This window comes from Cynoglossus semilaevis, chromosome 5 (genome assembly GCF_000523025.1).
Source record: "Cynoglossus semilaevis isolate Cse_v1.0 chromosome 5, Cse_v1.0, whole genome shotgun sequence".
Classification (NCBI taxonomy): Eukaryota; Metazoa; Chordata; class Actinopteri; order Pleuronectiformes; family Cynoglossidae; genus Cynoglossus; species Cynoglossus semilaevis.
In genome coordinates, this window is record NC_024311.1 from 15,585,585 (window position 1) to 15,609,049 (window position 23,465).

General features: G+C 39.2%; 2 protein-coding genes across 2 annotated transcripts; both read right to left on the reverse strand.

Annotated features, from left to right (window-relative positions):
* Positions 1-2,246: 2,246 nt before the first annotated feature.
* On the reverse strand, positions 2,247-9,036 carry LOC103379268 (switch-associated protein 70-like). The gene is made up of 12 exons (XM_025055455.1): positions 8,881-9,036; positions 7,950-8,090; positions 7,312-7,482; positions 6,996-7,214; positions 6,656-6,802; positions 6,415-6,523; positions 6,083-6,264; positions 4,596-4,703; positions 4,239-4,405; positions 3,758-3,956; positions 3,206-3,302; positions 2,247-2,997 (listed from the first exon to the last, which is right to left on the reverse strand). Exons 1-12 carry the CDS (start codon positions 8,974-8,976, stop codon positions 2,882-2,884), a joined length of 1,752 nt encoding a protein of 583 aa, XP_024911223.1. The 5' UTR covers positions 8,977-9,036; the 3' UTR covers positions 2,247-2,881.
* An 869-nt stretch (positions 9,037-9,905) lies between these two features.
* Positions 9,906-23,353, reverse strand: ipo7 (importin 7). Its single transcript, XM_008310758.2, has 25 exons — positions 22,769-23,353; positions 19,451-19,532; positions 17,934-18,087; positions 17,679-17,837; positions 17,430-17,586; positions 17,232-17,321; positions 17,028-17,122; positions 16,862-16,946; positions 16,609-16,743; positions 15,973-16,072; positions 15,808-15,884; positions 15,588-15,704; positions 15,355-15,444; positions 15,105-15,270; positions 14,835-14,995; positions 13,873-14,001; positions 13,303-13,369; positions 13,067-13,192; positions 12,885-12,982; positions 12,685-12,780; positions 12,341-12,561; positions 12,022-12,230; positions 11,725-11,931; positions 11,515-11,631; positions 9,906-11,001 (listed from the first exon to the last, which is right to left on the reverse strand). Exons 1-25 carry the CDS (start codon positions 22,850-22,852, stop codon positions 10,904-10,906), a joined length of 3,120 nt encoding a protein of 1,039 aa, XP_008308980.1. The 5' UTR covers positions 22,853-23,353; the 3' UTR covers positions 9,906-10,903.
* Between the last annotated feature and the right edge of the window lie 112 nt (positions 23,354-23,465).

Consider the following 23,465-nt stretch of genomic DNA (forward strand, 5'->3'; position numbering starts at 1 on the left):
GCATGTTTCGGGTCATAAACTTTCATTTTGAGGCATTTCGGGGACTTTGTATTTTTTTTGTATTTTTTGTGATAGCAAGGCTGTGACATTTTATACCCAAATGATGTATTTTTGTAGTTCTTAGCACAAAATATTAATTTAGCAGTATTGTTGTTGCCATGAACTTTAAGTATTTTTTGGACTTTTTATTCTTTTGCATGATATCTATATCTATATATAACTATACTGCATGTTTGTGAACTACCATTTCTTACCTTTATTTTCCTTAAGAACCTCAAACAAAGGAGTGGAGAATTCTTCCAACATCCAGGAGATGAACAAGTACCCACAGGTGATGGTTGTCAATCATTTGCAGCATCACAGTCATGTTTTGCCATCGACATGGTAGGAAGCAGGCAGTACCCAAATGCAGTGCTAGGAAGACTCATTTCTGGTGCAGGCATTTTATTTCAAAGTCCAAAGTAACCAAAACTCACTGGGTTGCCTGAACAAAGCATAAACTAGACTAGGCCAGAACTACAAAGTACCTATTAGGAACATGCAGCATGAACTACAAACGCATCCAGAGCAACGTACTGAACAGTACAGGCTTCACAACAGACTCTAACAAGCACAAAGAGCCAGCACAAAACAAACTGCACAATGACTCCACCAAGACAGAGTGAGGGAGAGAGGTATATATACACAGGGCACCAGGTAACAAGAGTGAGACTAATCACAGGGACACAGGTGAGTGTGATCACACTGATTGCCCCACACGGCAGATAGTAGGAACAGGGAATAGACAGACCTCACAATCACTGGCGCATGAGGGTGGAAAAACTAATACTACAGGCTAGACAACACTAGTCCTTTGTTACAAAAACTCAACATGTTGTGACCAAAAGATAACTCTCTCTGGGAAACTGCAAGTCATGTGCATCAAGTGTAATTCTTACCTCGGTGAGGTAATGTCAAACAGACCTGTCAGTGAACCAACCAATCTTGTTTTAAAAGAAGTTTGTGTGTGTGTGTGTTTTAAAAGAAGTATTTTCAATACAAGTATATAGGTCAAGGTCTAACTGTGGGACACGGACTTGCAGCATATTTCTTCAGTATTTTAATGGTAATTTTGTATTTATCCATATGACTTTTTCACAAGTTTCAGTTTAGAGCCACAACTAAGCCCTTTATTATATGTATCTCCATTATTTTGCCAGCGCACAGCAAATCACACTTCTCTTCGAGCTAAGGTAACCCTCCTGGTAATCATTCCATAGATTGAGAACACAACTTTTAGGTCATTAAAGGGCAATTCTAACTTTGTTTTGACATCATTCAGGCTATGTTATTCTATAATAATTAACCAAGGTGTTATTTATTTATTGCTATGTTTAAATACCTTATTTTTGTCTAACTTTTGTTCTAATTGTATATATTTCAGACAAAAAAGCCTACAACATACTATAGCAAGATGTTGGGAATTGAAAATCCTAGGGATTCCTGATATATTTTGTAAAAAAAAAAAGAAATCTGTTCAATCTGGGTGGTTTGGATTTAAACTCACCACAGTCCCTGCCAGTAACCCAAATAATCCCTGACAATTCCAAGCATTATTTTGATCCTGGTTCTGTTATGTTCTCAAGTTCAGGATCTGTCCGCCGCAGTGGGAGGAAAGACACTGTATTGAGGGTGAGATGAGGTCATGCAGGGCTGTGGTTCTGAAAGCTGAGTCACTGTAAAAATAAAGGAATGAAACAAGAACCTGTTCCACAGTGTGGTGAGGACATGCTGACACTCATCAGCCAGATTCACTCAGTAAATCCCCACTGGTCACTGCAACACTGTTTAACAAACATGAAGTTCATTGAGACCAAAAGGAAGCATCATGGTTAGAGTTGTTGTCTCACAGCACACAGGTCACAGGGTGACCAGAGTCTTCCTGTGTGGGCTTTGTTTCTGTCCTCTTCTCCCTTCTTGTGTGTGTTGTTTGGTTTCAGAACAGATTAGGGACGAGTGTGCTGCTGGGCCCGATGAGAAATAAAGTGCAACTGCCTCACAGTGCCTTGGTCAGCAGTTCACACCGCATGTTTATCTCCACTCTATGATATGGAGTGGAGAGGAGAATGGAGTGGAGATACATAAATTGGAAACTATTGACCTTGATGGATGTGACCATATGATGAACAGGTCACATGCTGTTCCTTTACTGTGCCAGAAACAAACAAACTATTTAATAAATATTGATTAATTTGTACACGCTAAAATGTTATTTAAAGAGACTTTATTCTATCAGGTTTTTTTTTTTCAACATTCGTCAGATTAATAAGCAAAAACGTTTTGTATTCATGCTGCAGGTTATTTTGAAGAACAAACAAGAGCATACATTTTGTCTCTTTTCTAATCACAAAATGCAAAAATATATGTTTATGAAGTGGAATCATAGTACCGTGTGTTTGTTCAGTGTGTAAAAATAAAGTTCCTGTAGAGAACTCTTCAACATGCAGATGGTATAAAGCAAACATTCCCAACATTGTTGAGTAGTGGTAAAAACAGGGAGATTTACTAAGAAGCACGAAGAATTTGGACACTGTGTGCTTGTGATTTAGGTGCAGCATCAACACAATGACCTCTATTCCTTCTCTGCAAATAACAACCTGAGGATCGTGTTAAAGGGGCGACATCTTGTGGACACGGTCATAAATATTAACTTGCATCAATATAGCAAAAAGGTCTGAGGTTTAGTTTGTTATTTTTCCCAAAGATACAAACAAATGGGCAATCATCATCGTCATCTTTACAATATCTAAGTTAACAAATAATAATAATTATAATAAAAAATTCCAGCCATTATGTCAATGTTGATTCAGGTTTTCAGGTCTAAAATGTAACAGTTAGAGCTTCAGCAATCATGATCATGGCTCTTTCTGTTCTGCCATGACTTCTTCCTAATCTCCAGCTCAGTGTCAGTAACCGATGCTGGGCCCCAGTTGGTGATTCTCTGATTCACTTTGTGACCTGAAAGACAACATTGATAGAGGATCGAAAACATTTCTTTAGACACAAAGTCATCATTAGATCCCCATAAAAGCACTACAGAAGAACACATCATTGTGCGACCAATGTTCAACGTGCTGCATCCAAGAGAACCATTTTACACACTGCACCGCCTTCTTATATAAATATTAAATTATCCACTAATCATAACAATGGTCGTACGGCTTACCTGGCTGGATGAGCCGCACCAGCCCCTCATGTTTAGCCACCTTGTCCTTCCACGTCTTTGTCTTCTGAGTGGCTCTCTCCAACTTTCTGGACACATTCTTTAATGAAAAAAAGGGAGGCAATGAGGTGATGTTGTAAATGGTCAAAAGATGATGACTGACATGTACACTGTGAGAATGCCAGAAACTCACCAATTCACCAAGCTTTCCTTGGTCAACTAGAGAGTTGTGACTCTTGAAATATTTTATTTTTAACCAGGTGCCATTACAGCTAGTTCCACTAGAACTGGTCTTTAACTGAAGTAAGTAACTTTTAAGTGCATTACTAATGGAACTAGCAGTAATGTCACCTGGTTAGGGTTAGGGTAACCCTGACGCTGACCCTAACTCTAACCCGAATCCTGACCCTAATCCTTCTACTTATACTAGGTATGAGGTAGAGCCCTATACTGTTTTTTTCCCTCAAGCCTAATATCAATACAATTTAATTTGATAATTAATCGTCCATAATTAATCCACAGATCTGAGAACTAACACTTGTGGTGTGGCCTGACCTGGTACTGCTCCACTGCCCCCTGTCTCTCCTTCTCCAGTCTCTCCAGCTGCTGCATGGTACTCTGCAGCTCCCTCTCCTTTACCAACTGTGCAGAGACCAGCACCCGCTTCTCCGCCTCAGTCTGAGAGAGCGCCCTCTGCTGCTGCAGGTGGATCTGCTCCAGCTCTGCTCTCTTTCCAGCCTCCTCCTCCAGCAGCCTGGGACGAAAATGCCAAAAAAGAGAGAACAGAAATCGTTCACAGACAACAGTAAAGACACGAGAGACATTTGTGAGCGGATTAACTGAAAAAAACTAAAAGAAAATCTATATTAAATATAGTTGTGTTTATGAAATAAAAATTTCATATCCCAGTGCAGTTGTATTTTTTATATATCAGACTTTAAGGAAAAAGAACAATTTTATTTTTAACAATACTTAAATTATTTTTTACATCCTTACATCTCCATAGAAAATGAAGAGAATAACCGTGTGTCTATACCTTGTCTGCAGTTTCAACATGTCCTCCTCCTCCCGTCTGGCTTGTCTCTCATCCTCTAGTGCCTCCTCTAGTCGATGGTACATGTCCTCCAGCTCACGGACTCGCTGCAGGTACTGGTCCAGTTCATTTGACTTCTTAGCCATCTGCTCCTCCATCTGCTGACGCAACTGAACAACAACAACACACACACAATTAAATTTGTCTGTGCAGATAGGAAAACTAACTTAAGGATTTTATTGAATAGCCATTAAATTAGATATAAGGTATAATAAGTTGTTAGAAATAATGATTTTTTTCAGACTGAAAAAATAAAGACCAAATGTAATTTTCATTCTGGGAGCAGTGTAGCGTGTTCACCATCTTCTCTCTGTCCAGGTCCAGTCTGAAGCGATCCTGCAGATCCAGCTGTGTCTTCTTCCTCATGTCCACCTCTGATGCTGCCTTAGCTGCAGCCTTGTTCACTTTCTATGAAGGACAAAAAAGTAAGAGGCAGTTGTGACCTCTGCTAAACTGATGACCTTGGGTTTCTACACTGGGTGTGTCATGTCTTCAGGATCCTAAAGTACACTTAGTACGACTTAACAGGTGAAATAATCTCACATCATTTTGATTACCAACAGTTAACATTTAAATTTGATTCAAATAATGATGTATATAAGTGAATAACAATGCATTAATATGTATTAAATCCTGTTATAGACCAGTGTTACTCAAACTAAAGTAAGTATACCACTGGCGGTGATTGGGCTCCCTCTAGTGGTACATTTGATTTTTAAAAAGTTCTCTGAGTGTGTGTGGTTTCAGTCATAGTAGTATTTCATTGTACAGTGTGTCTTTTGCGGGGGCTGATAGGCTAATGATCTCTTTAGGGAAAATATTCTGTACTTTTTATACTCTGTGAAGCTGAACATCTGCTGTATTTTTAAGTTGGGTGTACTGGTTGTACTTGATTAGCCGATTTATTTGTTTATTTATTTTTTGGGACAGTATAGGAACATCTGGTGGCATGACAAAAGAGAAGTGAAAGGTCTGAGATGAGATGCTTTCTCAGTTACCTTCGCGATCAAGGTTTTACTTCCCTTTTTTGCACAGTGTTTAGTCTACTGCATCGGCGTATTACCACCTAATATACAAAGATAGAACAGAGAAATGTACTATCAAGATTTTTAAAAAGAAAAGAATTAACAGGTCAATCCAAATATTCTTGAGATAACCTAATTCTATGGCTGTACAACAAACGTATCCACCATACAGTGGTATAACTGCAATTATTCTGTCATGGTCGTGTTTTCCTCCATCTTCACAGTGCTCCTTTTTAAAATAAAAATCTTAACATTTTTTTTGTAAATATTGATTGCATTTGAGTGAAAGAATACATATTATAATATTCACTTCAGTCACAATTGTCACAATCTTGGCGCAGATGTTGATAAAGCTATAGAACTATTGGATAATTCAGCTGTCAATCACACAGAAATCCCATCAACCTGTACCACTGTTTGTCATCCTCTCTCATTTTATCTACATCTGATTGCAATTTATGTAAAATCATAAATTCACAGAGACATAGGCCTGGAGTAGGTAATATAGTATCTGTAAAAAAAATCCTGATAAACTTTTGAGATTGTTATGTAAGGTATTTGGAATCTTCCGGATGCTGTTTGGTTTACTCTCTGCCTCCATCTTCACAGCGCTCCTTTTTAAAATAAAAATCTTAACATGACTTTATGTTTCATTCACTGGTCACAGAGCAGATGTCAGCATGTCATGTCAGGGTAAAATGAGTTGATCAGTTAATCTGCACGTATGCTTCAGTGTGGTGGACTTAGAGGACTGAACTCTACCTCCTCCATTGCCTCCAGCAGCAACTGTTTCTCCTCGTTTGCTGCCTGAAGCTGCTTCATAGTCTCCACCAAGAATTCCTCCTCTGCCTGTTTTTGTTGCCTGAGCCCCCTGCGCCGTAGTCGAGCGTCACGATGAGGAGACCGCAGCCCCAGCCGTATATGCAAGAGGCACATTTCAATAACTGCAACACACAAAACACACACACACATGTAGAAGAATAAATAATGACTTCAGACTTCAAAGACAACAACTATACAGACAACCAACAGGTAGAGTAAAGACCATCAGCTTTGATGATGTTGTTGTTAGAGAAAGGTAGAGTGTGACAGACCTTGAATCCATTCCTGTTTCTTCTTTTTATCTGATGCACTGATTTCAAAGCTTCTATCAATGCATTTGATAACGAAGAGACATTTTCTTCCCTCTCTATCTGCCACAGACTGAGGGACAGGGCGATTAAAAGAAATAATGTTTTCTTCGGACATGATAGATGATTATATTTCTGATATAAAACCAAGACACATCTTTATGTTTTGTCCAGAACAGATTGAACAGTAAAAGGTTTTTTTAACCTCTACACAGCAGTTTCGGTCCAGGATAATATTTCCTTTCTTCTCTACCAGATCCTCACAGTCATAGTATGACAGTGAGTTGGGTTGAAGGATGAACCAGCGCTCGGTCCAATTCTTCCTTTTATGGCCTTTTTTCATCATGTAACCCTTTAAAACACAAAACAAAACAGTAACAGAGAAAGAGGAAACTAAATCTTTGGCTGAAAAAAACCCCAGTATCAGTTACATAAACTAGACTAATCACAAAAATGTCATAATCAACCTACTTTTTTGATATTTAAATAAATGTTTTCAATTCAAGGGGATCAACAAAGGGATAAATAATTTGATTCTGTCAGACCTGCTTGAGAACATCCAATATGAGCTCCTGGAAGACCTCGTTGATGCCCACAGACAGGGCCTGGTGGCCCAGGCTGAAATGATCCATTCCCACCAGTTCTACCAGCTCCCAGGCCGTCAGGCAGTTTCTTGGACTCAGCTGCTGCTTGTAATTAACAAACTTCTCCTGACTCCACTCACTGCCCATGGTCTCCACCAGCTTTCGTAGAAAGAACTCAATCTAACATTGACACGCAGTGTTAAAAACCAAATCATTCCAATGGCCAGGTAATACATTTGTATCTGTCTTAGGCAACAGGTTGTATTATAGTCTCCACCTCTTCAATAATGATGACTAGTGGATATTCGTCCTCTGACAGAAAGTTGAAAATGCACCAGACTTTGAAGGCATCGTCCTCCGTAATGATGAGAGGTTTGTTGTAGTTTTTCTTGAAACACAGTGTCCAGCACATCTTTGTAAATGCCAGTATGTCGAAGTCCTCCCTCACCTGTGAGCCCAAACAACAGTTTCAAGTCTGATAGTCAAAGTTCCATATGTCTGTGTGCTCTCTCACAACTACCAGTCTTTTTTTTCCTGTCATTGGTGACAAGAAAAAGCAGGAAAACCACCAGAGCGAGACACTGGTGAAAGTTTGTTTTACAGCGCATACACTGACAGGTTTGTTATCAATAAAAGTTTCTGTTTGAGCATCCTTAATCATCAGTATTTATTTATTCATCAGCACCAATGGTATACTAGTCATTATCTTTTATTAGTGAACATGTGCTTATTGACATGAATAAGCATCTTGTATTCACTTAATTAACACGAAATGCTAAAAGTATTGATTGTTTCTTCTTGTACATCTGAATATAAACGTTACATTAACTTATTAATGTGAATAATTCTCTTTAAGGAGTTGAAAGAATTAAAAGTGTTAACAATGACTTCATTAGCACTAATTATTATCGTTACCTTGTCAAGTATGAACTTGTTCAGATAGGGCATGTAGCCATGTTTGGACAGAGGCCCTTTATTGTCATCCTTAAAATGTTCTTCAAGGATTGTGGGGTCAAGACGGATCTTCATCACGGTGCACAGGTTGTGAGTCAACACCTACAAATACAGAAGAAGACATTTTAAAATATTTATGGTTTATTTTATATATTTTTTCCTTTCATTGACCAATACATTATATTTCCACTAAGGAGCGAAGAAACTTCAACAATTTTTACGGTCCTTCACTCGAGATGTCGTTTTACATTTTACTTTATTTTGACAAACGTTTAGTGTTTTAAAATATTGTATGTAAATGTTTTAAGGTCAAACATGAAGCATTTTTGACATTTTCGCACATCACTGATCAAGCTTTGCTTGGGTTTCTTCCAGAGACCAAACACACTTTCCTTTGCGTCAAACAAGACTCCACCCGAAAGTGTGTCACACTTCGGTGACGCTGCACAAATATCATTAGAGCTTGAGGTCTAAAGCAGGTGAATACTGCATTATTCTGTATCACAGTGAGTGATTACTAACCTAATACATATTTGTATTTCATAATTTTCATTTTGTTTCATATATGGAAACAAAAAATAACAAAAAAATAGAAATACTTGTAAAAAGTAACATTGCAGTAAGAAATACAGAGAGAGTTTATTTTGTTGTAAAGGGCAAAACAAAGTACTGCAGAAATAAATCACACTACTGCATACTTTTAGAAGTATTAAAACTCCAGTTTGTACATATTTCCTTAACTTGTTAGACCCTAGACATAAAAAGGCTAACAGCTAATAATTATTATTCTAGCTTGATGTACATTAGAAATGTGGTTCTGCCTGATAAGCACCCCATTCGAGTACTTCATTGGAGGGACAGTAAAAACTAGTTTACACCAAAAAACACTGACCTTCAGCTGAGATTTGGGAACTTTCCCCCGGTGGTCCCTCTGCAGGGCATTAAAGGCGTGGTAGATGAACTTCAGCAGCTCCTCTCGATGCCACATGTTGGTGTTGAGTGTCTTTCTCTCTGTGTCAGTTCCACCTGAGAATGGCTGCTATAAATCTCTCTCGTCGAATGTGATGTGATGAAACAATCACGTGCCCTTCACCGACCCCTGCTGGTGGATTTTTGTCACCCTAAAACAAAATGAACACAAAATTTAGTTTACTTAAGTAATATATTTTTAATATTTAATATCATATATAGTGGATTTAATATACACTATTGACTTTCCAACAAGTCACTGTGTCACGTTATTATCAACAGCACTAATTAAATTAGGTATATTACATGAATTTCAAATACAATTCTAAATATTTTAACAAAGAACGGAAGGTTAATTATTTGTTACATCACTGTAAAAAATCAATATCTCTGGTTTGATATTTTTCGCAATAGTACCTTTCAATTAAAGCTGTCAGAATTATCGCACTAATCTTAGTTGAATTCAATAAACTTTAAATATTTTTTGACATGACAATACTGATTCAAAAAAGTGTCAACCTTAACTATAATTTTGCTACTGTTAAATATCCGTGTAACTAAGTTTGCGACCGCATATCGTGAATGCTGCGTATCTCTCGTGACGACTGTTAAAACACTTGTACAGTCGGTTGAGCTATTTTTGACCAGTAGACGGCGGTATTCTGCGGAAAAGAAATTGAAAAAATATTAAGAGCTTATTTGGTCAACAATAAAAATGTACGAGACAACATTTAAAATCGCGATTCTTCACTCATAAAATAAACTTACCGCTTGATCAAGGACCACTACATTGAATAACAAATTATCAAAATCATAAAACATAACATGTTATACTTCTAATGACTTTATACTTTCCTTTACTCTCTACTGGTAGCTTGCAAGGGATGCATTGGAGACCCCTGCTGCAAATCTCATCAAAGTTCCACAAAGAAACAAAAGACAGGGTCGTGAATTCCCTTAGCTTTTTTAATATGTTGTTGTATATATAGATAGTTCATCCATACACCAACCAAAAGCTTGAGACCTTCACGATTAGTCCAACTGTACATTCTTCAGTGATGTATCCAATTGTACTTGCAGTGCTCACAAACGCGTCCTGCAGCCATAATCAACACCGAGAGCGTTCCTTTTTTTTTTTATTTCCTGAAAAATTAATGTTTCCGCGTTGCCCAACGATACACTCTGTAACCAGATGCGTGACAACCAGCCGTTAAGAAGTTGCTCTCTAAATAACAAAGTTACAGCTGTTTTACACCTTTAAATAGTCCTCAATTTTTAAAAAAATTTGCAGTCTGATACAGAAGGCTAGGAGAACCTGAACAATATGAAAGTGCTAGTCATTAATTTACAGAGATCAGGCATCACATAGTGCTATGAAGTATCCAATATGCTACATATGAATACAGCTGTCGACACCTTATAAATGCCTCTGGTTGTTTTTCAAGGCTACCTGAAAAAAAAAAAAGAAAAACAAAATAACCTTGGCTTGTATGTACATAAACGTGAGCGTTTATGCAGAAAATAACAGATATCAACCATGACCAGAGGTAAATTCCTATTAGAGCCATTAGGCCACAAAAGTGATAATGAAATATTTAGTCCCATTATCAATTGATAACTGTTACTCTCCCTAATTTTGTTAAGGTGGAAAAAAAAAATAAAACAGAGTTGCCGTCATGGTCTCCTCTCCTCACTGGGCTCCAGAAGACAACGTTGTTCAGAGCTTCTCCTCTTGCACATCGTGCTCAAGTTCTTGGTTTGTTTTCCCCAGCCATTGGTTGCATTTGGTTGCTTTCCCACATCTTCTGGTGCTAATTCCCATTTGACAGATTGAAGAATGACTGAGAAGAACCAGTTCTGGAACCACTACTTAAGGGAACAACACAAGCTTTTTTTTCACTTCACTACAATCAGTCACAGAGTAATAAAAAAGTACAACAGGCGACTCAATTCATTCCTGGAGCACTGCCTCCGAAGTTGAAACTAGATGGCACCACTGGTACAGTGAATTTGTAGCCGCCGTGTTTCTCGATCATCTTGGATTCTGTGAAGAGATGAGACAACAAAACGCGATAAGCTCACTTAGACCCTACTTAAGGGAGGGAATTTAACTGATAGTCCAATTCAAGAGTTTGGAAGGAACAGGAACAATATCTGACAACCATTCACAACCTGCACTTAATCAAATACACTACAGAGAAAAAATTATTGATGTCCAAACTGATGTTTGTTTGTGAATGCTGTGCAGTGTGTTAAACATCATTTCAGGTCAATGTGTTGTTATTGGTAGAATTTATAAAAAAAAAAAAAAAAAAAAAAACTGTAAAAAATAGGACAGTAAATAACATGTTATTTCATCGACGGTTTTTTGAATCACGGTTTATAGACACCTCAGGAGCCGGACACGAATAAATGAAATAAAACTCACATTTTGTCTAACATTATTATTTGATGTTTATTAATCTGCCAGGACGGATATGAAGGCTCGGCAGGACACATTTTGGCCCACAGGCCACCAGTTGATCATTTCCAGTTTATAGTCTCTGCCGGTGCTCACCATGTGCTGCCCGTCTCTGATCTGCAAGTGTGCCGATGTCCTGAAGCTGTTTGCCCTGCTCCTCATCAAGGGCTTGTATTAGTGCCTGGTACCATGCTGGCTCCCGGGTTTGGATGTCTGCATCACAGGGTGGTGAGATATAATGACTTTATGTTAATGATGTTAACAATGGTTATGATAAGAATTTGTCTAAAGAGTTTCTGGTCTTACTCTGCAGTATGGCTTTAAAGATCTGATACTCGTCCACCAAGTTGTCTTCATCGTCTACAGCTGTAGTGTAGCCTTCAAGTGCCGTCTCTTCTGCATCGTCCTCCTCCCAGTCCTCATCGTCTCCGTCCTCTCCTGCCTGCTTCGCCAGCATCTCCAGATACTCCTGACCTTCCTCGTCGATGTCGTCTTCATCGCTGCCCAGCTCAGCTGCATTTATTACAATACCCCCATTGAATATCATGTGAGCTGGCAGAAAACCTGATTAAAGGATAAATGCGTCATAAATGTCTAAATCACCATGATCATCCTCGTCCTCTCCATCTTCATCATCGTCATCATCATCATTCTCGTGCTCGGCTCGACAGGCGTACGCCCTCTTGAGGCCACTGAAGAGTAAGATGGCTGCTGGAAGAAGCTGACTTGCAGCTTGGTTCACAACCTGAGGTCTGTGTTCCAGATCAATGAGGGCACAAAGACCCAGAATGCACATCTTCCGGTCATGCAGGCTGTAATGGCAAATATTAAGAAATCAGTCAGGATTTCAGTCTTCACTTGTGCTTAAATAGTTTAGATACGGTATTTAATTAAAATGTCAATTGTCTGTGTTTGATCTCACCCCAGGAAACAGTCGACATCTTTGAGCCACTGAGTGATGAAGTGGTTTGTGATTGGCTCTGTGTTGTTGGGGAAGCGGAGATTCTCCAGGGTGTTGAGGAGAAGAGGAGGACTGTAGTAAAGTGCAGCGATGGCCACCTGCAGACACATAGTCCTCAGCTCACTCGTCTTCACCTCCCGTGTCAAGCGCTCCAATGCAGCAGCAACAAACAGAGGAACAACCTGTAAATAAAGTTTTATAAGTGCACAATATTATTATTATTATTTTAACAGATGCACGATATGTACAGTTTTGTTATGAGTGCACGATTTTCTCAGTTACCAATAGATTTGTTAAACACTGACCTGATCAATGCCACGGCCTTTACACTGCAGAATGATCACCTCCAGCAACTTTGCTGCATGGCATTCTGGGTCCTCGCCTGGATCACCTGTTAAGACCTAGACAAAATGACCAGAAGAGGTTTTAAATACAATAAAAACAAAAACTCATTTTCTAGAATGCATACTGCAGTTACAAATATGAAACAAGCCTCCTGTTTTACCTTTTTGCACATGCTATAGATAATTTCCAGGTATTTAGTATCAGACAGGAGTGTGTCTGTATCCACTGTGACGTAGTTGTGAAGGAGTGGCATCATGTCTGAGACGGATACATAATTACACATTTAGTTTATGTCACCAGAAAACATTTGTATTGGTGGATGTGGTATTAGTATACACTCACCTGTGAAGTAGTCAAACCCATCCGGCTGAAAGCCTTCATACACTAAAGGAAGGAGTTGCCACATCTGTGGCGACACCTGCTGGCAGGTCAGGCTGTGTGCCAAAGACAGGATCTCCTCATAAAATTCTGGAAAAAAAGAAAAAGTTTATCACTTGTAGGTCAGTTTTGAGGGAGGCAGACGCAAGTGCAACATGCAGGTGGCATGTGGAAGTACAAGAAGAACCGGTTCTTCTTACCCAGGACATGTTGCTGCAGCACTGTGCCAATCACCTGCAGACAGATGCCCTCCAGTTGCTGGGTTATCTGCAAAGGCATTAATATAATGAGCTGCAAAACAAGGAGCTGAGAAGCTGTTTTATTGGCTCAGTGAGTCACAGCCAGTTGAATCACAAAATATAACGCAGTAAAGATTAAGAATCAGCAACACCTCTTAAACATTTTGTAGAAAAATCCAAACATTTGTGAACTTAAATGAAATCTAAATAAAAATGTCCTCAATTTGAAAAGTCTAAATGTTGGTTCACATGCGGTCAGATCCCTGTGTGAAGAAAGATAATGGCAGCTCGCCCCAGCTCTATTTCTGGCCTGGTTTTGAATCGTTTTGAACATGAAGAGAACAGAGCTTCCCAGAAGTTGGTGGGTGGCTCAAGTGTGTTTGGCAAGAACCACACATAACAGATGAGAGCTGCATGTGCAGAGGAAGTGGCACCGAAATGAGTGATTAGCCGAGAGAGAAAGAGAGTGTGTGTGTGTGTGTGTGTGTGTGTGTGTGTGTGGGCAGTATGACTGGCAGCTCAGCTGCTCACCTCTTTGTGGTCCTCCACCACACTGAGAAGTGTGTCGATGGTGTTGAGGATGCCCATGGCAGTCACAGCCTTGTCATCACCTCCTTCCTCGTCAGGACCCGTCTGAATCACCTGGTTGAACGTCATTGCCTGTCAAAAAAAAAAAAGAATGCAGAGAATATGATGACACACAATAATAGTACAGATGTTAATGTTGGAACATAACTGATTTACAATGCAGGATTTGCCAGTTTTGGTGGCACACTGAATACATTTTAATGTAACATAAAAACCATACTCAAGGTGGTTGCACTATTAACAGATTAGAAAGAGTTTGTGTTTAATAGTATACTTTACAACAGTTGATTTGATTATTTATTTATTTTTTAACTCATTTGTTACATTAAAGCAGATACTATATTCAAGTTTAACTTCAAGATAACCAGAAGTGGCATTTCAGTATTTAGTAATAATTCAGTTAGAATTATTGAGCAAGTCCCTGGCAGGTCGCATTTCTAAGTTGCTTAACTAGAATTCCACATTCACAAAACAAGGCTATTTTTTCACTGGTCTCCACCTGTCTGTGCCACTGCAGCCTCAGATTTCTGTTCTTGGCTGACAGAGGTAGAGAGGCATCTGGTCTCCTGTTTTTAAAGTTTGGTTACATCAATGTTTAAACTCTTTCATCAACTTTCACACATTTCAGCTCAGAAACTACTGTAATTAGTGTGTGTGTTTGTTTGTCAGGGGAGGGGGAGCTAAACTGTTTCTATTCCTTTTATAATGACTTGAACTTCTAAGGTCAGGATATATTTGTGATGTAATTAAAAAAATCTGGAAACTACTGTGGGTGGGGGGGGGGGGAATCCATCTGGTACCAAAGTAATACCATAGTCAAAGTGACTGAGATCAGATTTCTATCCTGGCAGGTTTGAGCTGGTTTCCAGTCAGGCACTTGCTGACTGCGTGATGATTGTACTCACCAAGTGCTGTGTCATTTCCACTGCAATTGGGGTGACCTCCTCACTGTATTCACAGATCATCTTCTGGATGACATTAGTGAGATCATCATTCTCCGTTTCCCTGACAATGTGCAGGAGGGCCTGCATCACAGGCCGGATGAAGGGAGTGATGTACTCTTTGGCTGATGAAATAAAATAAAATCATTTTAGAAGTTAATTATAGATCTTATTTTTTTTTAAAGAGGAAAAAAATAACATTGTGTAGTTCAGTCAACTAACTGAGCTGCTCACCTTTCTCCTGGTTGCTAATGAGAACCTGCAGCGCAATGGCAGCCTCCACCTTGACTGGCATTTCATTGTCATTGATGAGACAGAGGCGAGTCAACTCCAGAGCCACCTGCAAGTTCTGATCACTTTTGAACTTCACTTCGCTGAAGTAGTGGAGAACCCAGCAAGCCTGTTGAAACAAAGACAGTGAGAAGGTGTGGAACGAGCCACGTAGGACACTTCACCTTGTATTATCTGGCCCCTTTTCACTCACTCTGGCTCTCATGTAGCCCAGTTCACTGCGGAACAAAGGGAAGACGTGATTCTGCAGCATGAACTCCATCTGGTCCTTGTAAATCTTTTTCTTTTAGGGAAATTTAAAAGAAGAAAGAAAATCTGAATGTCGTTTCTTGACATGCTTGGTAAAGAGACAAGTCGATGGCAGAAGTTAATGGATTCAATTCCAAAGACTAGAGCTTTAAAAACTCTAGTTAGAGAGCTGGTCACCTTGAGCAGGATTTCAGCCAAGGAGCCAATCATGTGAAGGGCACCGTCTTTCTTCCTGGGGTCAGTGGCCGGATCAGTGAGAATCTGGTAGCAAAAGCCCATTGTTTTCTGCAACACCTACATAGCAAGGAAAATAATAGATTGTATATTAGGTAAAAAACAAATTTGAGGACACAGTTAAAAATACAGTTTTAACTTTTTCCCCAGCCTCTGTACTCACCTCTTTCCTTTTGTTGCAGGCAGTGAAGAGCAGCGTCTGGGCTGCCGTCGTTGGAGAGATAAAGTCCTCAAATACATCTGAAGAGAACAGCGGACATTCAACAGTAAGTCGTCACCCAAGAACAGAGTGCTTCCTGTGAAATAGTCTTCCTCATTCCTTGCTTACCAAACTTCATACGGATGTACTCGTATGGGTCTTCCTGCCACAGTTCCTCATCACTGTCTGTGTAGCACATGAGAGGGAAAACCACATCCTGAATGATGCCCTGAAAAACAAGCAAAATACTCAGGTTTGTTATATTATCATTACAATACCAATATTTTGTTTCCAAAAGCTAAGTACACACACCATTTATCACACAGTATTGAGTGATGCCAATTTGCTGTTAGCAAGCAAACTCATTAGTACTGTGTTTGATCTAAAACTAAAGGCCCACATTAGTTTAAGAGCTCAATAGAACACTATACACAACACAACACAATAGTACAATTGTAGGACAGTAGGGTTGCTCAGCAACAACTAGTTCTAAATAAATAAATAAATATCAAGCTAGTGCTTTGTTTAGCTGTTAGCAAACTACACAATCCTCCTTGAGGAACAAATTTGATATTAAAGTATTTTAAAGGGGAAATATCTTTCAAAAGTTAACAAAATGCAACTCATTTCTTCTATAGTCTTGCTGATTAAAGACAACTCTGCATACACTCCTTGTGTCACAAGAGCATTAAAGGATAAAATGAGGATTTAAAATGCAACTGCTGGAAGGCTCTTGTTTCACAGTTTGTTACACTGTCAAAGTACCTGGATGTGTGGCTTGAGGTTTTTCCATGTTAGGGCATGTGCTATGCCCTGGTTGATGTAGTTGAGTGTCTGCTGGAGAACTCTGGGAGCCACATATTGCTTTTCCTTGTACTGGTATAAAACTTTCAGCAGCACCTTAGACACAAATGTACAAAGGGAGTTACTAAAATTTGAGCAGGTGCATGACAAGCATTAGCACTGTTTAGTCTGTGTGGAGATCAGCTGCTGACATCACATGATCTTACGACCTCACCTGTTGCGCTGGAACTGCATACTCCTTGAGGAAAAGGTCTGCAAACTCTGTGTACTCTTTGGTTGTATTACCTGGGCTTCCATACCTGCGTTTATGGAAAGTAGGTTTATTACAGGCACATGGAAATTATATATCAAAATTAAAGATTAAATGATAAAAGGTCTACCTCTCAAACAGACGAGCCAAAATGTGAAGGGCCCACTTCTTACACTTCCACCACGGCAACTCAGGTCTCTCATCTTCATCTATCTGCATCGTCTCCTGTTCAAGTCATTGCAAACATGGGCATGGTCAGTCTCCAGAGAGCATAGATGGCCAACAGTATGTAAAGAGGTTTTAGCTATAATAAAATGATAGAATGCCATCTTACTGGAGGAACGTCTCTGTCCACTACTGTCTTCAGGATGCCCATCCATTCTGTCAGGTTCTGCCTGTTGATGAGTTCCAGGGGGAGGTTGTACTTTTGGAGGGGGCGGGGGGAAGAAGTCAAGTTTAACAAAACCAAAATTATAGATATTTACATTCTAAAGGCTCAGCAGAGAGGGAGTTCTAGGAAATGTGGTGCTACCTGGAAGAGAGCATAGAGGATTTTGAAGATCTGCTTCTGTATCAGAACAGAGTCACTAGAGTGGTCAGGGAGGAGCTGGATAAAACGACCCTTAAGCATGGGCATGAAAAGTTCCATGGCGGCTACCAGCGGTTGACGCCCTTCTGGTTTTTTGTATCTGTTTCACACACAGCCACACAGATGGCACGTTGAACCAGTGTACTCTCTGTTAATGCAAGAAAGGTTTAGACACTGCAAAAAATGACTTACTCATAGTTTTTGACAAGCTGGTAAAGACAGAGCAAAATGCCAAGCCATCCAGCACTGTTGTCTGACTGCAGATAGAAACCAATCTTGTCTACGATGGCTGTCCACTTGCCAGGGTAGTCGGATTTGATCATGTGGTGGATACATGTTGTCAACTGGACCCTGAAGGAAGTTAGGCAGGTAGATTTAGAATGTTGAAAAGGACATCAGAGAGAGAACGTTGGTACACAAAGTAGCATCCTCCTGGTGAAGGTTTACCTGATGCGCTCTGGGGAGTGGATGATAGCCTCCACTATGTTATCTCTGATGAACTGTCTGTCCTCGTCTGGGATGTTGTTGACAGGCGTCTCAGTGCCTGAACCATCTCCGCCACTCCAGTGCTGGGTTATCATGTTTTTAAGGTAAATTACACCTTGACAAAAAAGGAAAAAAAAACAATAAAAAAATTAAAAAGTGCCAACTTTTATTTAGAGAGAGAGAGAGAGAGGACAGATCCCATGTGAAATCTTCTAACTGCACAAAATACCCCAGAAGACGAATGAAGCAATCAAGTCATCTTTACAGCATCATTTCAGATAAGCTATATAGCACAAGGCATTGGTGTTAAATCACACCAATCAAATGTGCACTCTCATTATCATCTCCTAATGATCACATACATCACAGTGATGTGAACTTAAGACCAAGCTGCAGGAATCATTCTCCACCTGTGCTTCAGCAGTTCTGAATGTGTCACCAGGGTGAGAGCTGGTTTCACATGGGGACAATGTGGGGGCCCCAGCCTCAACTTCTGTGGTGAGTCAGAGAAGCGAGGGCTACTTGGCAAGTGTCAGATGGCTGACATAAACAAGTTACTGATGAGAGCTCCAAAATGATTTCTGACTGATTTGTGATAGAAAAAAAAAAAGAGAGAACATACTTATCAATGTGCTCATGTCAGGATAAGCAACAGGGGTGTTTTATTCATTTTAACACCTTCTGTGTATTTGACTCTGGGCCAAAACAAGACAGAGACTGAAGCTGAGCTTGATTAATAATTTAACCATTAAGAAAACTTAATCGGAGCTAAGAAAAAAAAACAAAACAAAACCACTGAACATCTGAGGCAACAACTCCTGATGCATTAAGAAGTCCAGAGGCATCACATTCACCTGTACTGTGTAAACATTGACTATAATAATTACATTTGTATACATCTGTATCATTATCAATTACACATTTAATCGGAAGCTCAATTGGAGCAGAGCGATTGTTCCTATGAAAACAACTCTTAAAGATGCAGATACTAGCATCATACTAGTCACAATCTGATTATTTCAAACTAACTAATAATACAATAAATGAATTATTATTGAAGTGGTTACATTTTCAATTAGTAAAAACACTAAAACAAAATAAACTACTATAAACTACTATAAACTTAATAATGCATTAGTAAATTGTGTCTGTCCACACATTAAAATTGTGCCACACAGAAAAGGTGAGTCATATCCATACCATTGTTAAATCACCTTTTCTACAGTTTAACTTTTCCAAGTAGAACATTTGAACTACTTCTCTTAATCAGTGACAAAAATAAAGAAAATGTTGCATATTATACAAGTTTTGCCTCTTTAGTTTATATTTAATAGGAACCAAATGACATTTCATAAAATGTCTGTTTGCTGTTCAAGTTGTATCTTTTTTTCCCCCTTCAGTTTCTGCTACAAATGGTTTTCATTGCATTATAAACAGTATTTTTCCCCCTCTCACTTCGGAGCAGACATTGGACTCACCTGCTTGCCTGACAGGCAAATCCAGCTGATCAGACATGGTTACGCGCAGCAAAGTGGACACAAAGTTTACGTGGGCGTGACACTGTAAATGAGAATTATAAAAAGATTAGTGTTAACAGGGTGTCAACAGTGACATTGTCCCAAGTAAACATTCATGTGCAGATTTTTTTTCTCTCGAGTTAGTCAAAACTCAGAGTATTTTTGGCAAGTCATGGTTGGTATTCAGTCGCATAAACATGGATGCCAAGCAACTGACACAAATATACCACAGTCATTCAGGCTTCACATGTTTAAAGCTTACATATTGGTTAGGTATGAACCTTGAGGTAACTGAGTTGGCACTATCCAACACATTGCCTTGTCTTAAAAATATCAACTGGTAATACAAAAACAGTGATAAATATGTATAACCTCACTACCCACTAAAACCACAGTACACTTTAAACTCATATGTTCACAACAAATACAAAAATGTATTTGCATTCAAATACAAAAAGGAATATTGCATTTAAAAAGGAAAGAAAACTTAATGTTATTAATTTATTCAGACATTGCTATGACCCTCTATTCATCAGTAAAACAACACATTTTTCACATGGCAAATAAACTTATATTTCAAAGAAAGGCATTTGAGTAGCATTAGCTTATTCACCACCAGGAGACAATATGCCCCTAAAATAACTTGAGCATGAGTGTGAACGCTCACTCACAGCTATGTCATTGAAATAACCCATCACTACCATGCACATGTGGGTGGTAACCTTTTTTTTTCCCAAGGCCTATATTTTTATCCTGAAATCACTCGACTCCACTCCAGTAGTTTAACATGATTCACAGTTGATGCAACTTCCAAACATCCATGCATAGCTTAGGACAACAGTCATGTTGTCTGGGGTCGACTTATAGTGCACTTCTGATTTACATAACCAGAAATGCAGGGCGAGAAGAATTTAAATTAAAGTGAGATTAATAACAGCAACAATAATAATAAAAATCAGACAATATTAGAAGCTGAACCTGTCAAGGACCTGACTACTAAACAAGACTTCAACACTGACAAAACTTGACCATAATTGATTTTGGGCCTTGATCAAAATCCCTGCAATTTAAAATATCTTACAGTTGACAACAAACCCAACTGAATCAAGCATTAAGTAAATACTTTACATTTAGAGCAAACCCAGACTTAATTCCACACAATCCACAGAACCACAACTGAATTCTAATTTAAGATGAAGCCCTTCTTTCAGACCCACTTATGTTACTGTGCATCTGTTAGTAAATGTATACAGGCATACATGAAGCAAATAATTCATGGCTGCCTCAACAGAACTAAAACCAATTGCAACACATGGAACAAACATGAAGCAATATTCCATCCATCCATTTTCATCCACTTATCGGGTTGCGGGGGCAGCAGTGGCCACCCAAATCACATTGCACCGTACCTAAACCTTCCTGCAGGTGGTGAGTCCACTGGAAGGTACCAACCGCTCTAACCGGGATTCGAACTTGCTCAGGAGGTGAACCCTGGGGTTTCACACCAATGACAGAGACATTGCCTCTGGGCCAAAGCGCCACTGAAGCAATATTGTAAGTCCCAAAGCTTCAGCTGATGTCAATTTGTACAAGTTATATTAATGAAATCAAAACATCAGTGAATTCAGTTTCACAAAAGGTAACATGCAATGAATTATCTGTGACAGACTGCCAAATATCTTTGGTTGATGGAAAGATTTGAAGATGTTTTACATTTTCCTGATCAAACATCTAACCAATTAAGACAACATAAGAATATGCATCAAGGCTGTGAAAATCTTAGGAACCTTTAGTCATTTTATTCAGCTGCTACTTCGCTCAAACACATCATCTGCATCCAGCTGATGCTCTCCAGTTTGCGCTCCAGGAAATAAGCTTAGTTTTGTTAAACATAACCACATTACATGCACATTAACTTAACATTTAATTATACTCCTTTGACATTTTTTCCTAATGTGGTTATTTTGTATCCATGTTCATCCTGGTGACTCCCAATAAAAATCAAAGCATCTTCAACAGTGCCTCATCCCGTCAGCCCTGACACTGGTCTCCATACATTAGACAACCGTCGCCAATTATACAGTTAACTTTGAATTAAAAGGTCGGCACCTTAATCTGTACAACCTTCAAATTATACGCAAATTGACGATGAAAACAAACTGTACAAAGTAACAAGACAGCTAAAGAGTACCACAATTTGGAAAACAAAAATAAAATAGTGTAAAGATAGCAAATTAACATCTCTCATAACTATGACGAAGACAATTTATTCGACATCATTTAAACACATTTAAGTGCACGATTTGTTTTAGTTTCTTAATCTCCTTTATAGACTAAAAAGGAGAAGCGACTTGATCACAATAGCTTCAGGATTTGCTTCTAAAACGCAACTAAATTGTTGCCAAAGCGTGTTACTTTTTTATAAAATAATAAAAGACTTTAACGAAAACCAATACTCCTTCGGGAACATGGTTTGTTTATACATCATTTAACCGTGAACTATGATTAGAAACTACAACTCGGTAACAACTAAGCAATATTTGCTAACATGGCTCACATGGGACTGGGCTATCGTAGAATAAACTCAGATTTTCAGATAATCTTAATTTGCTATGTCTAGTCAATAGTTTGGCCGGACTTGGTGATGTAAATAATAACAATAACATTGTTTAAGAACATTTATTCGGTAATTTTATTTAAAAAATTAATAATTTTGGGCTTGTCACTGTGACACGTGAGCAGCCGCTACGAAGCTGCGTTAGCCGTCTATTAGCCACATATTACAAACTCATCTTTAATTGTTAAATGTTGCAATTCCTGTATGTACTCTGAGAAATCTAGTAGTAAAGACTTTAGAAATATTATTCTGGCGTCGTGTCAAATCAAATAGGAACAAAAACCTTAATGAAACTGAGTGTGGCGAGCTCATCGGCATGTCATGAAGAGCTAACTGCTTTAGCATTAGCGGCACAGCTGGCTCAGGCTAAACGTTGACATCCATGTATTATTTAAAGGGTGTTGGATTGGTGTTACTGTCCTCGGTGTGAGGATAAGTGTTAATAGCCATAGTCACGGTGACGTTGCAAACACTTAATGACGACTTTGAGCACTCGCTCTCACTGTATAACAGCAGCAACAGCAGTGGAGCTCAGTATACGTGATAGCACCATCTTGATGTTGTGAACGGCCCAGGCCCGAGCGCAGCCGAGCCCGCGCCACAACTGCCATCACCATTACATTACACTACCCTATACCCTATACTACCCTCTCAACTTTTACCTCGTTCAGTTGTCTCTCTGCAGCCTCCCGCAGGTTGGGGTCCATTGTCCCCCGAAGGGCCTCGACCAAAGACTCTGGATCCATTGCAAAGACTCTGTTTGGGCTCGGATTTGAATATTTCAGAGGACTCTCAATTCCCACTCACTGCGCACATGGACGCACAGCTCTCCGGTTACCCGGCGCGAAAGGAAGCAGTGAATGGAGTACCCGGATAGATCAGCGCCAGATTTGTGCAACACGAACATCCGGCTGCAACAAATGCAACATGGTAGCTGTAGTTCTTGGGATTTGTTGTTGACGCGTCAACTCGCAATTCTTCTCACAGGTTTTAGACTACCTGGCAAAAATTGTAAGAGGCGCACTACGCTTTAAGGAACTTTAAATAGAAAACGTATTTCCTGCAGAAAATGCAGTTGGGATTGCGATGGGGTTTCATGCCTTTTGTCCGTATGTTATCTGTTTGTAATCATTTAAAACCGACTAAAAAATCACATCAAAAGAGTCAGACCAAGCATACATATTAAACTACTGTGTGTGGTTACATAGAAAAGTAGTTGATGAACAGTCTCTAGAAAAATGTGAACAACCCCTGGAATAGTGATATGAAAGACAGATCAAAGGGCAGGTGAAATTCATTAACATGACGGCCATGGAAGATGAAAGACTTATTGTTCTCTCTCTTCAAAACATATTTTTC

Excerpts from the sequence above, each read along its gene's own strand:
- ipo7 (XM_008310758.2), bottom strand. The coding sequence starts at position 22,852 with ATGGATCCAGAGTCTTTGGTCGAGGCCCTTCGGGGGACAATGGACCCC. Across the intron at positions 14,996-15,104 it reads CATTAGCAACCAGGAGAAAG|CCAAAGAGTACATCACTCCC; the intron begins GTGAGCAGCTCA and ends TTATTTCATCAG. Across the intron at positions 13,193-13,302 it reads GCTGCAGCAACATGTCCTGG|AATTTTATGAGGAGATCCTG; the intron begins GTAAGAAGAACC and ends CTTTTTTTCCAG.
- LOC103379268 (XM_025055455.1), bottom strand. The coding sequence starts at position 8,976 with ATGTGGCATCGAGAGGAGCTGCTGAAGTTCATCTACCACGCCTTTAAT. Across the intron at positions 8,091-8,880 it reads TTCCCAAATCTCAGCTGAAG|GTGTTGACTCACAACCTGTG; the intron begins GTCAGTGTTTTT and ends CTGTATTTGTAG. Across the intron at positions 6,803-6,995 it reads TATTGGATGTTCTCAAGCAG|GGTTACATGATGAAAAAAGG; the intron begins GTCTGACAGAAT and ends TGTGTTTTAAAG.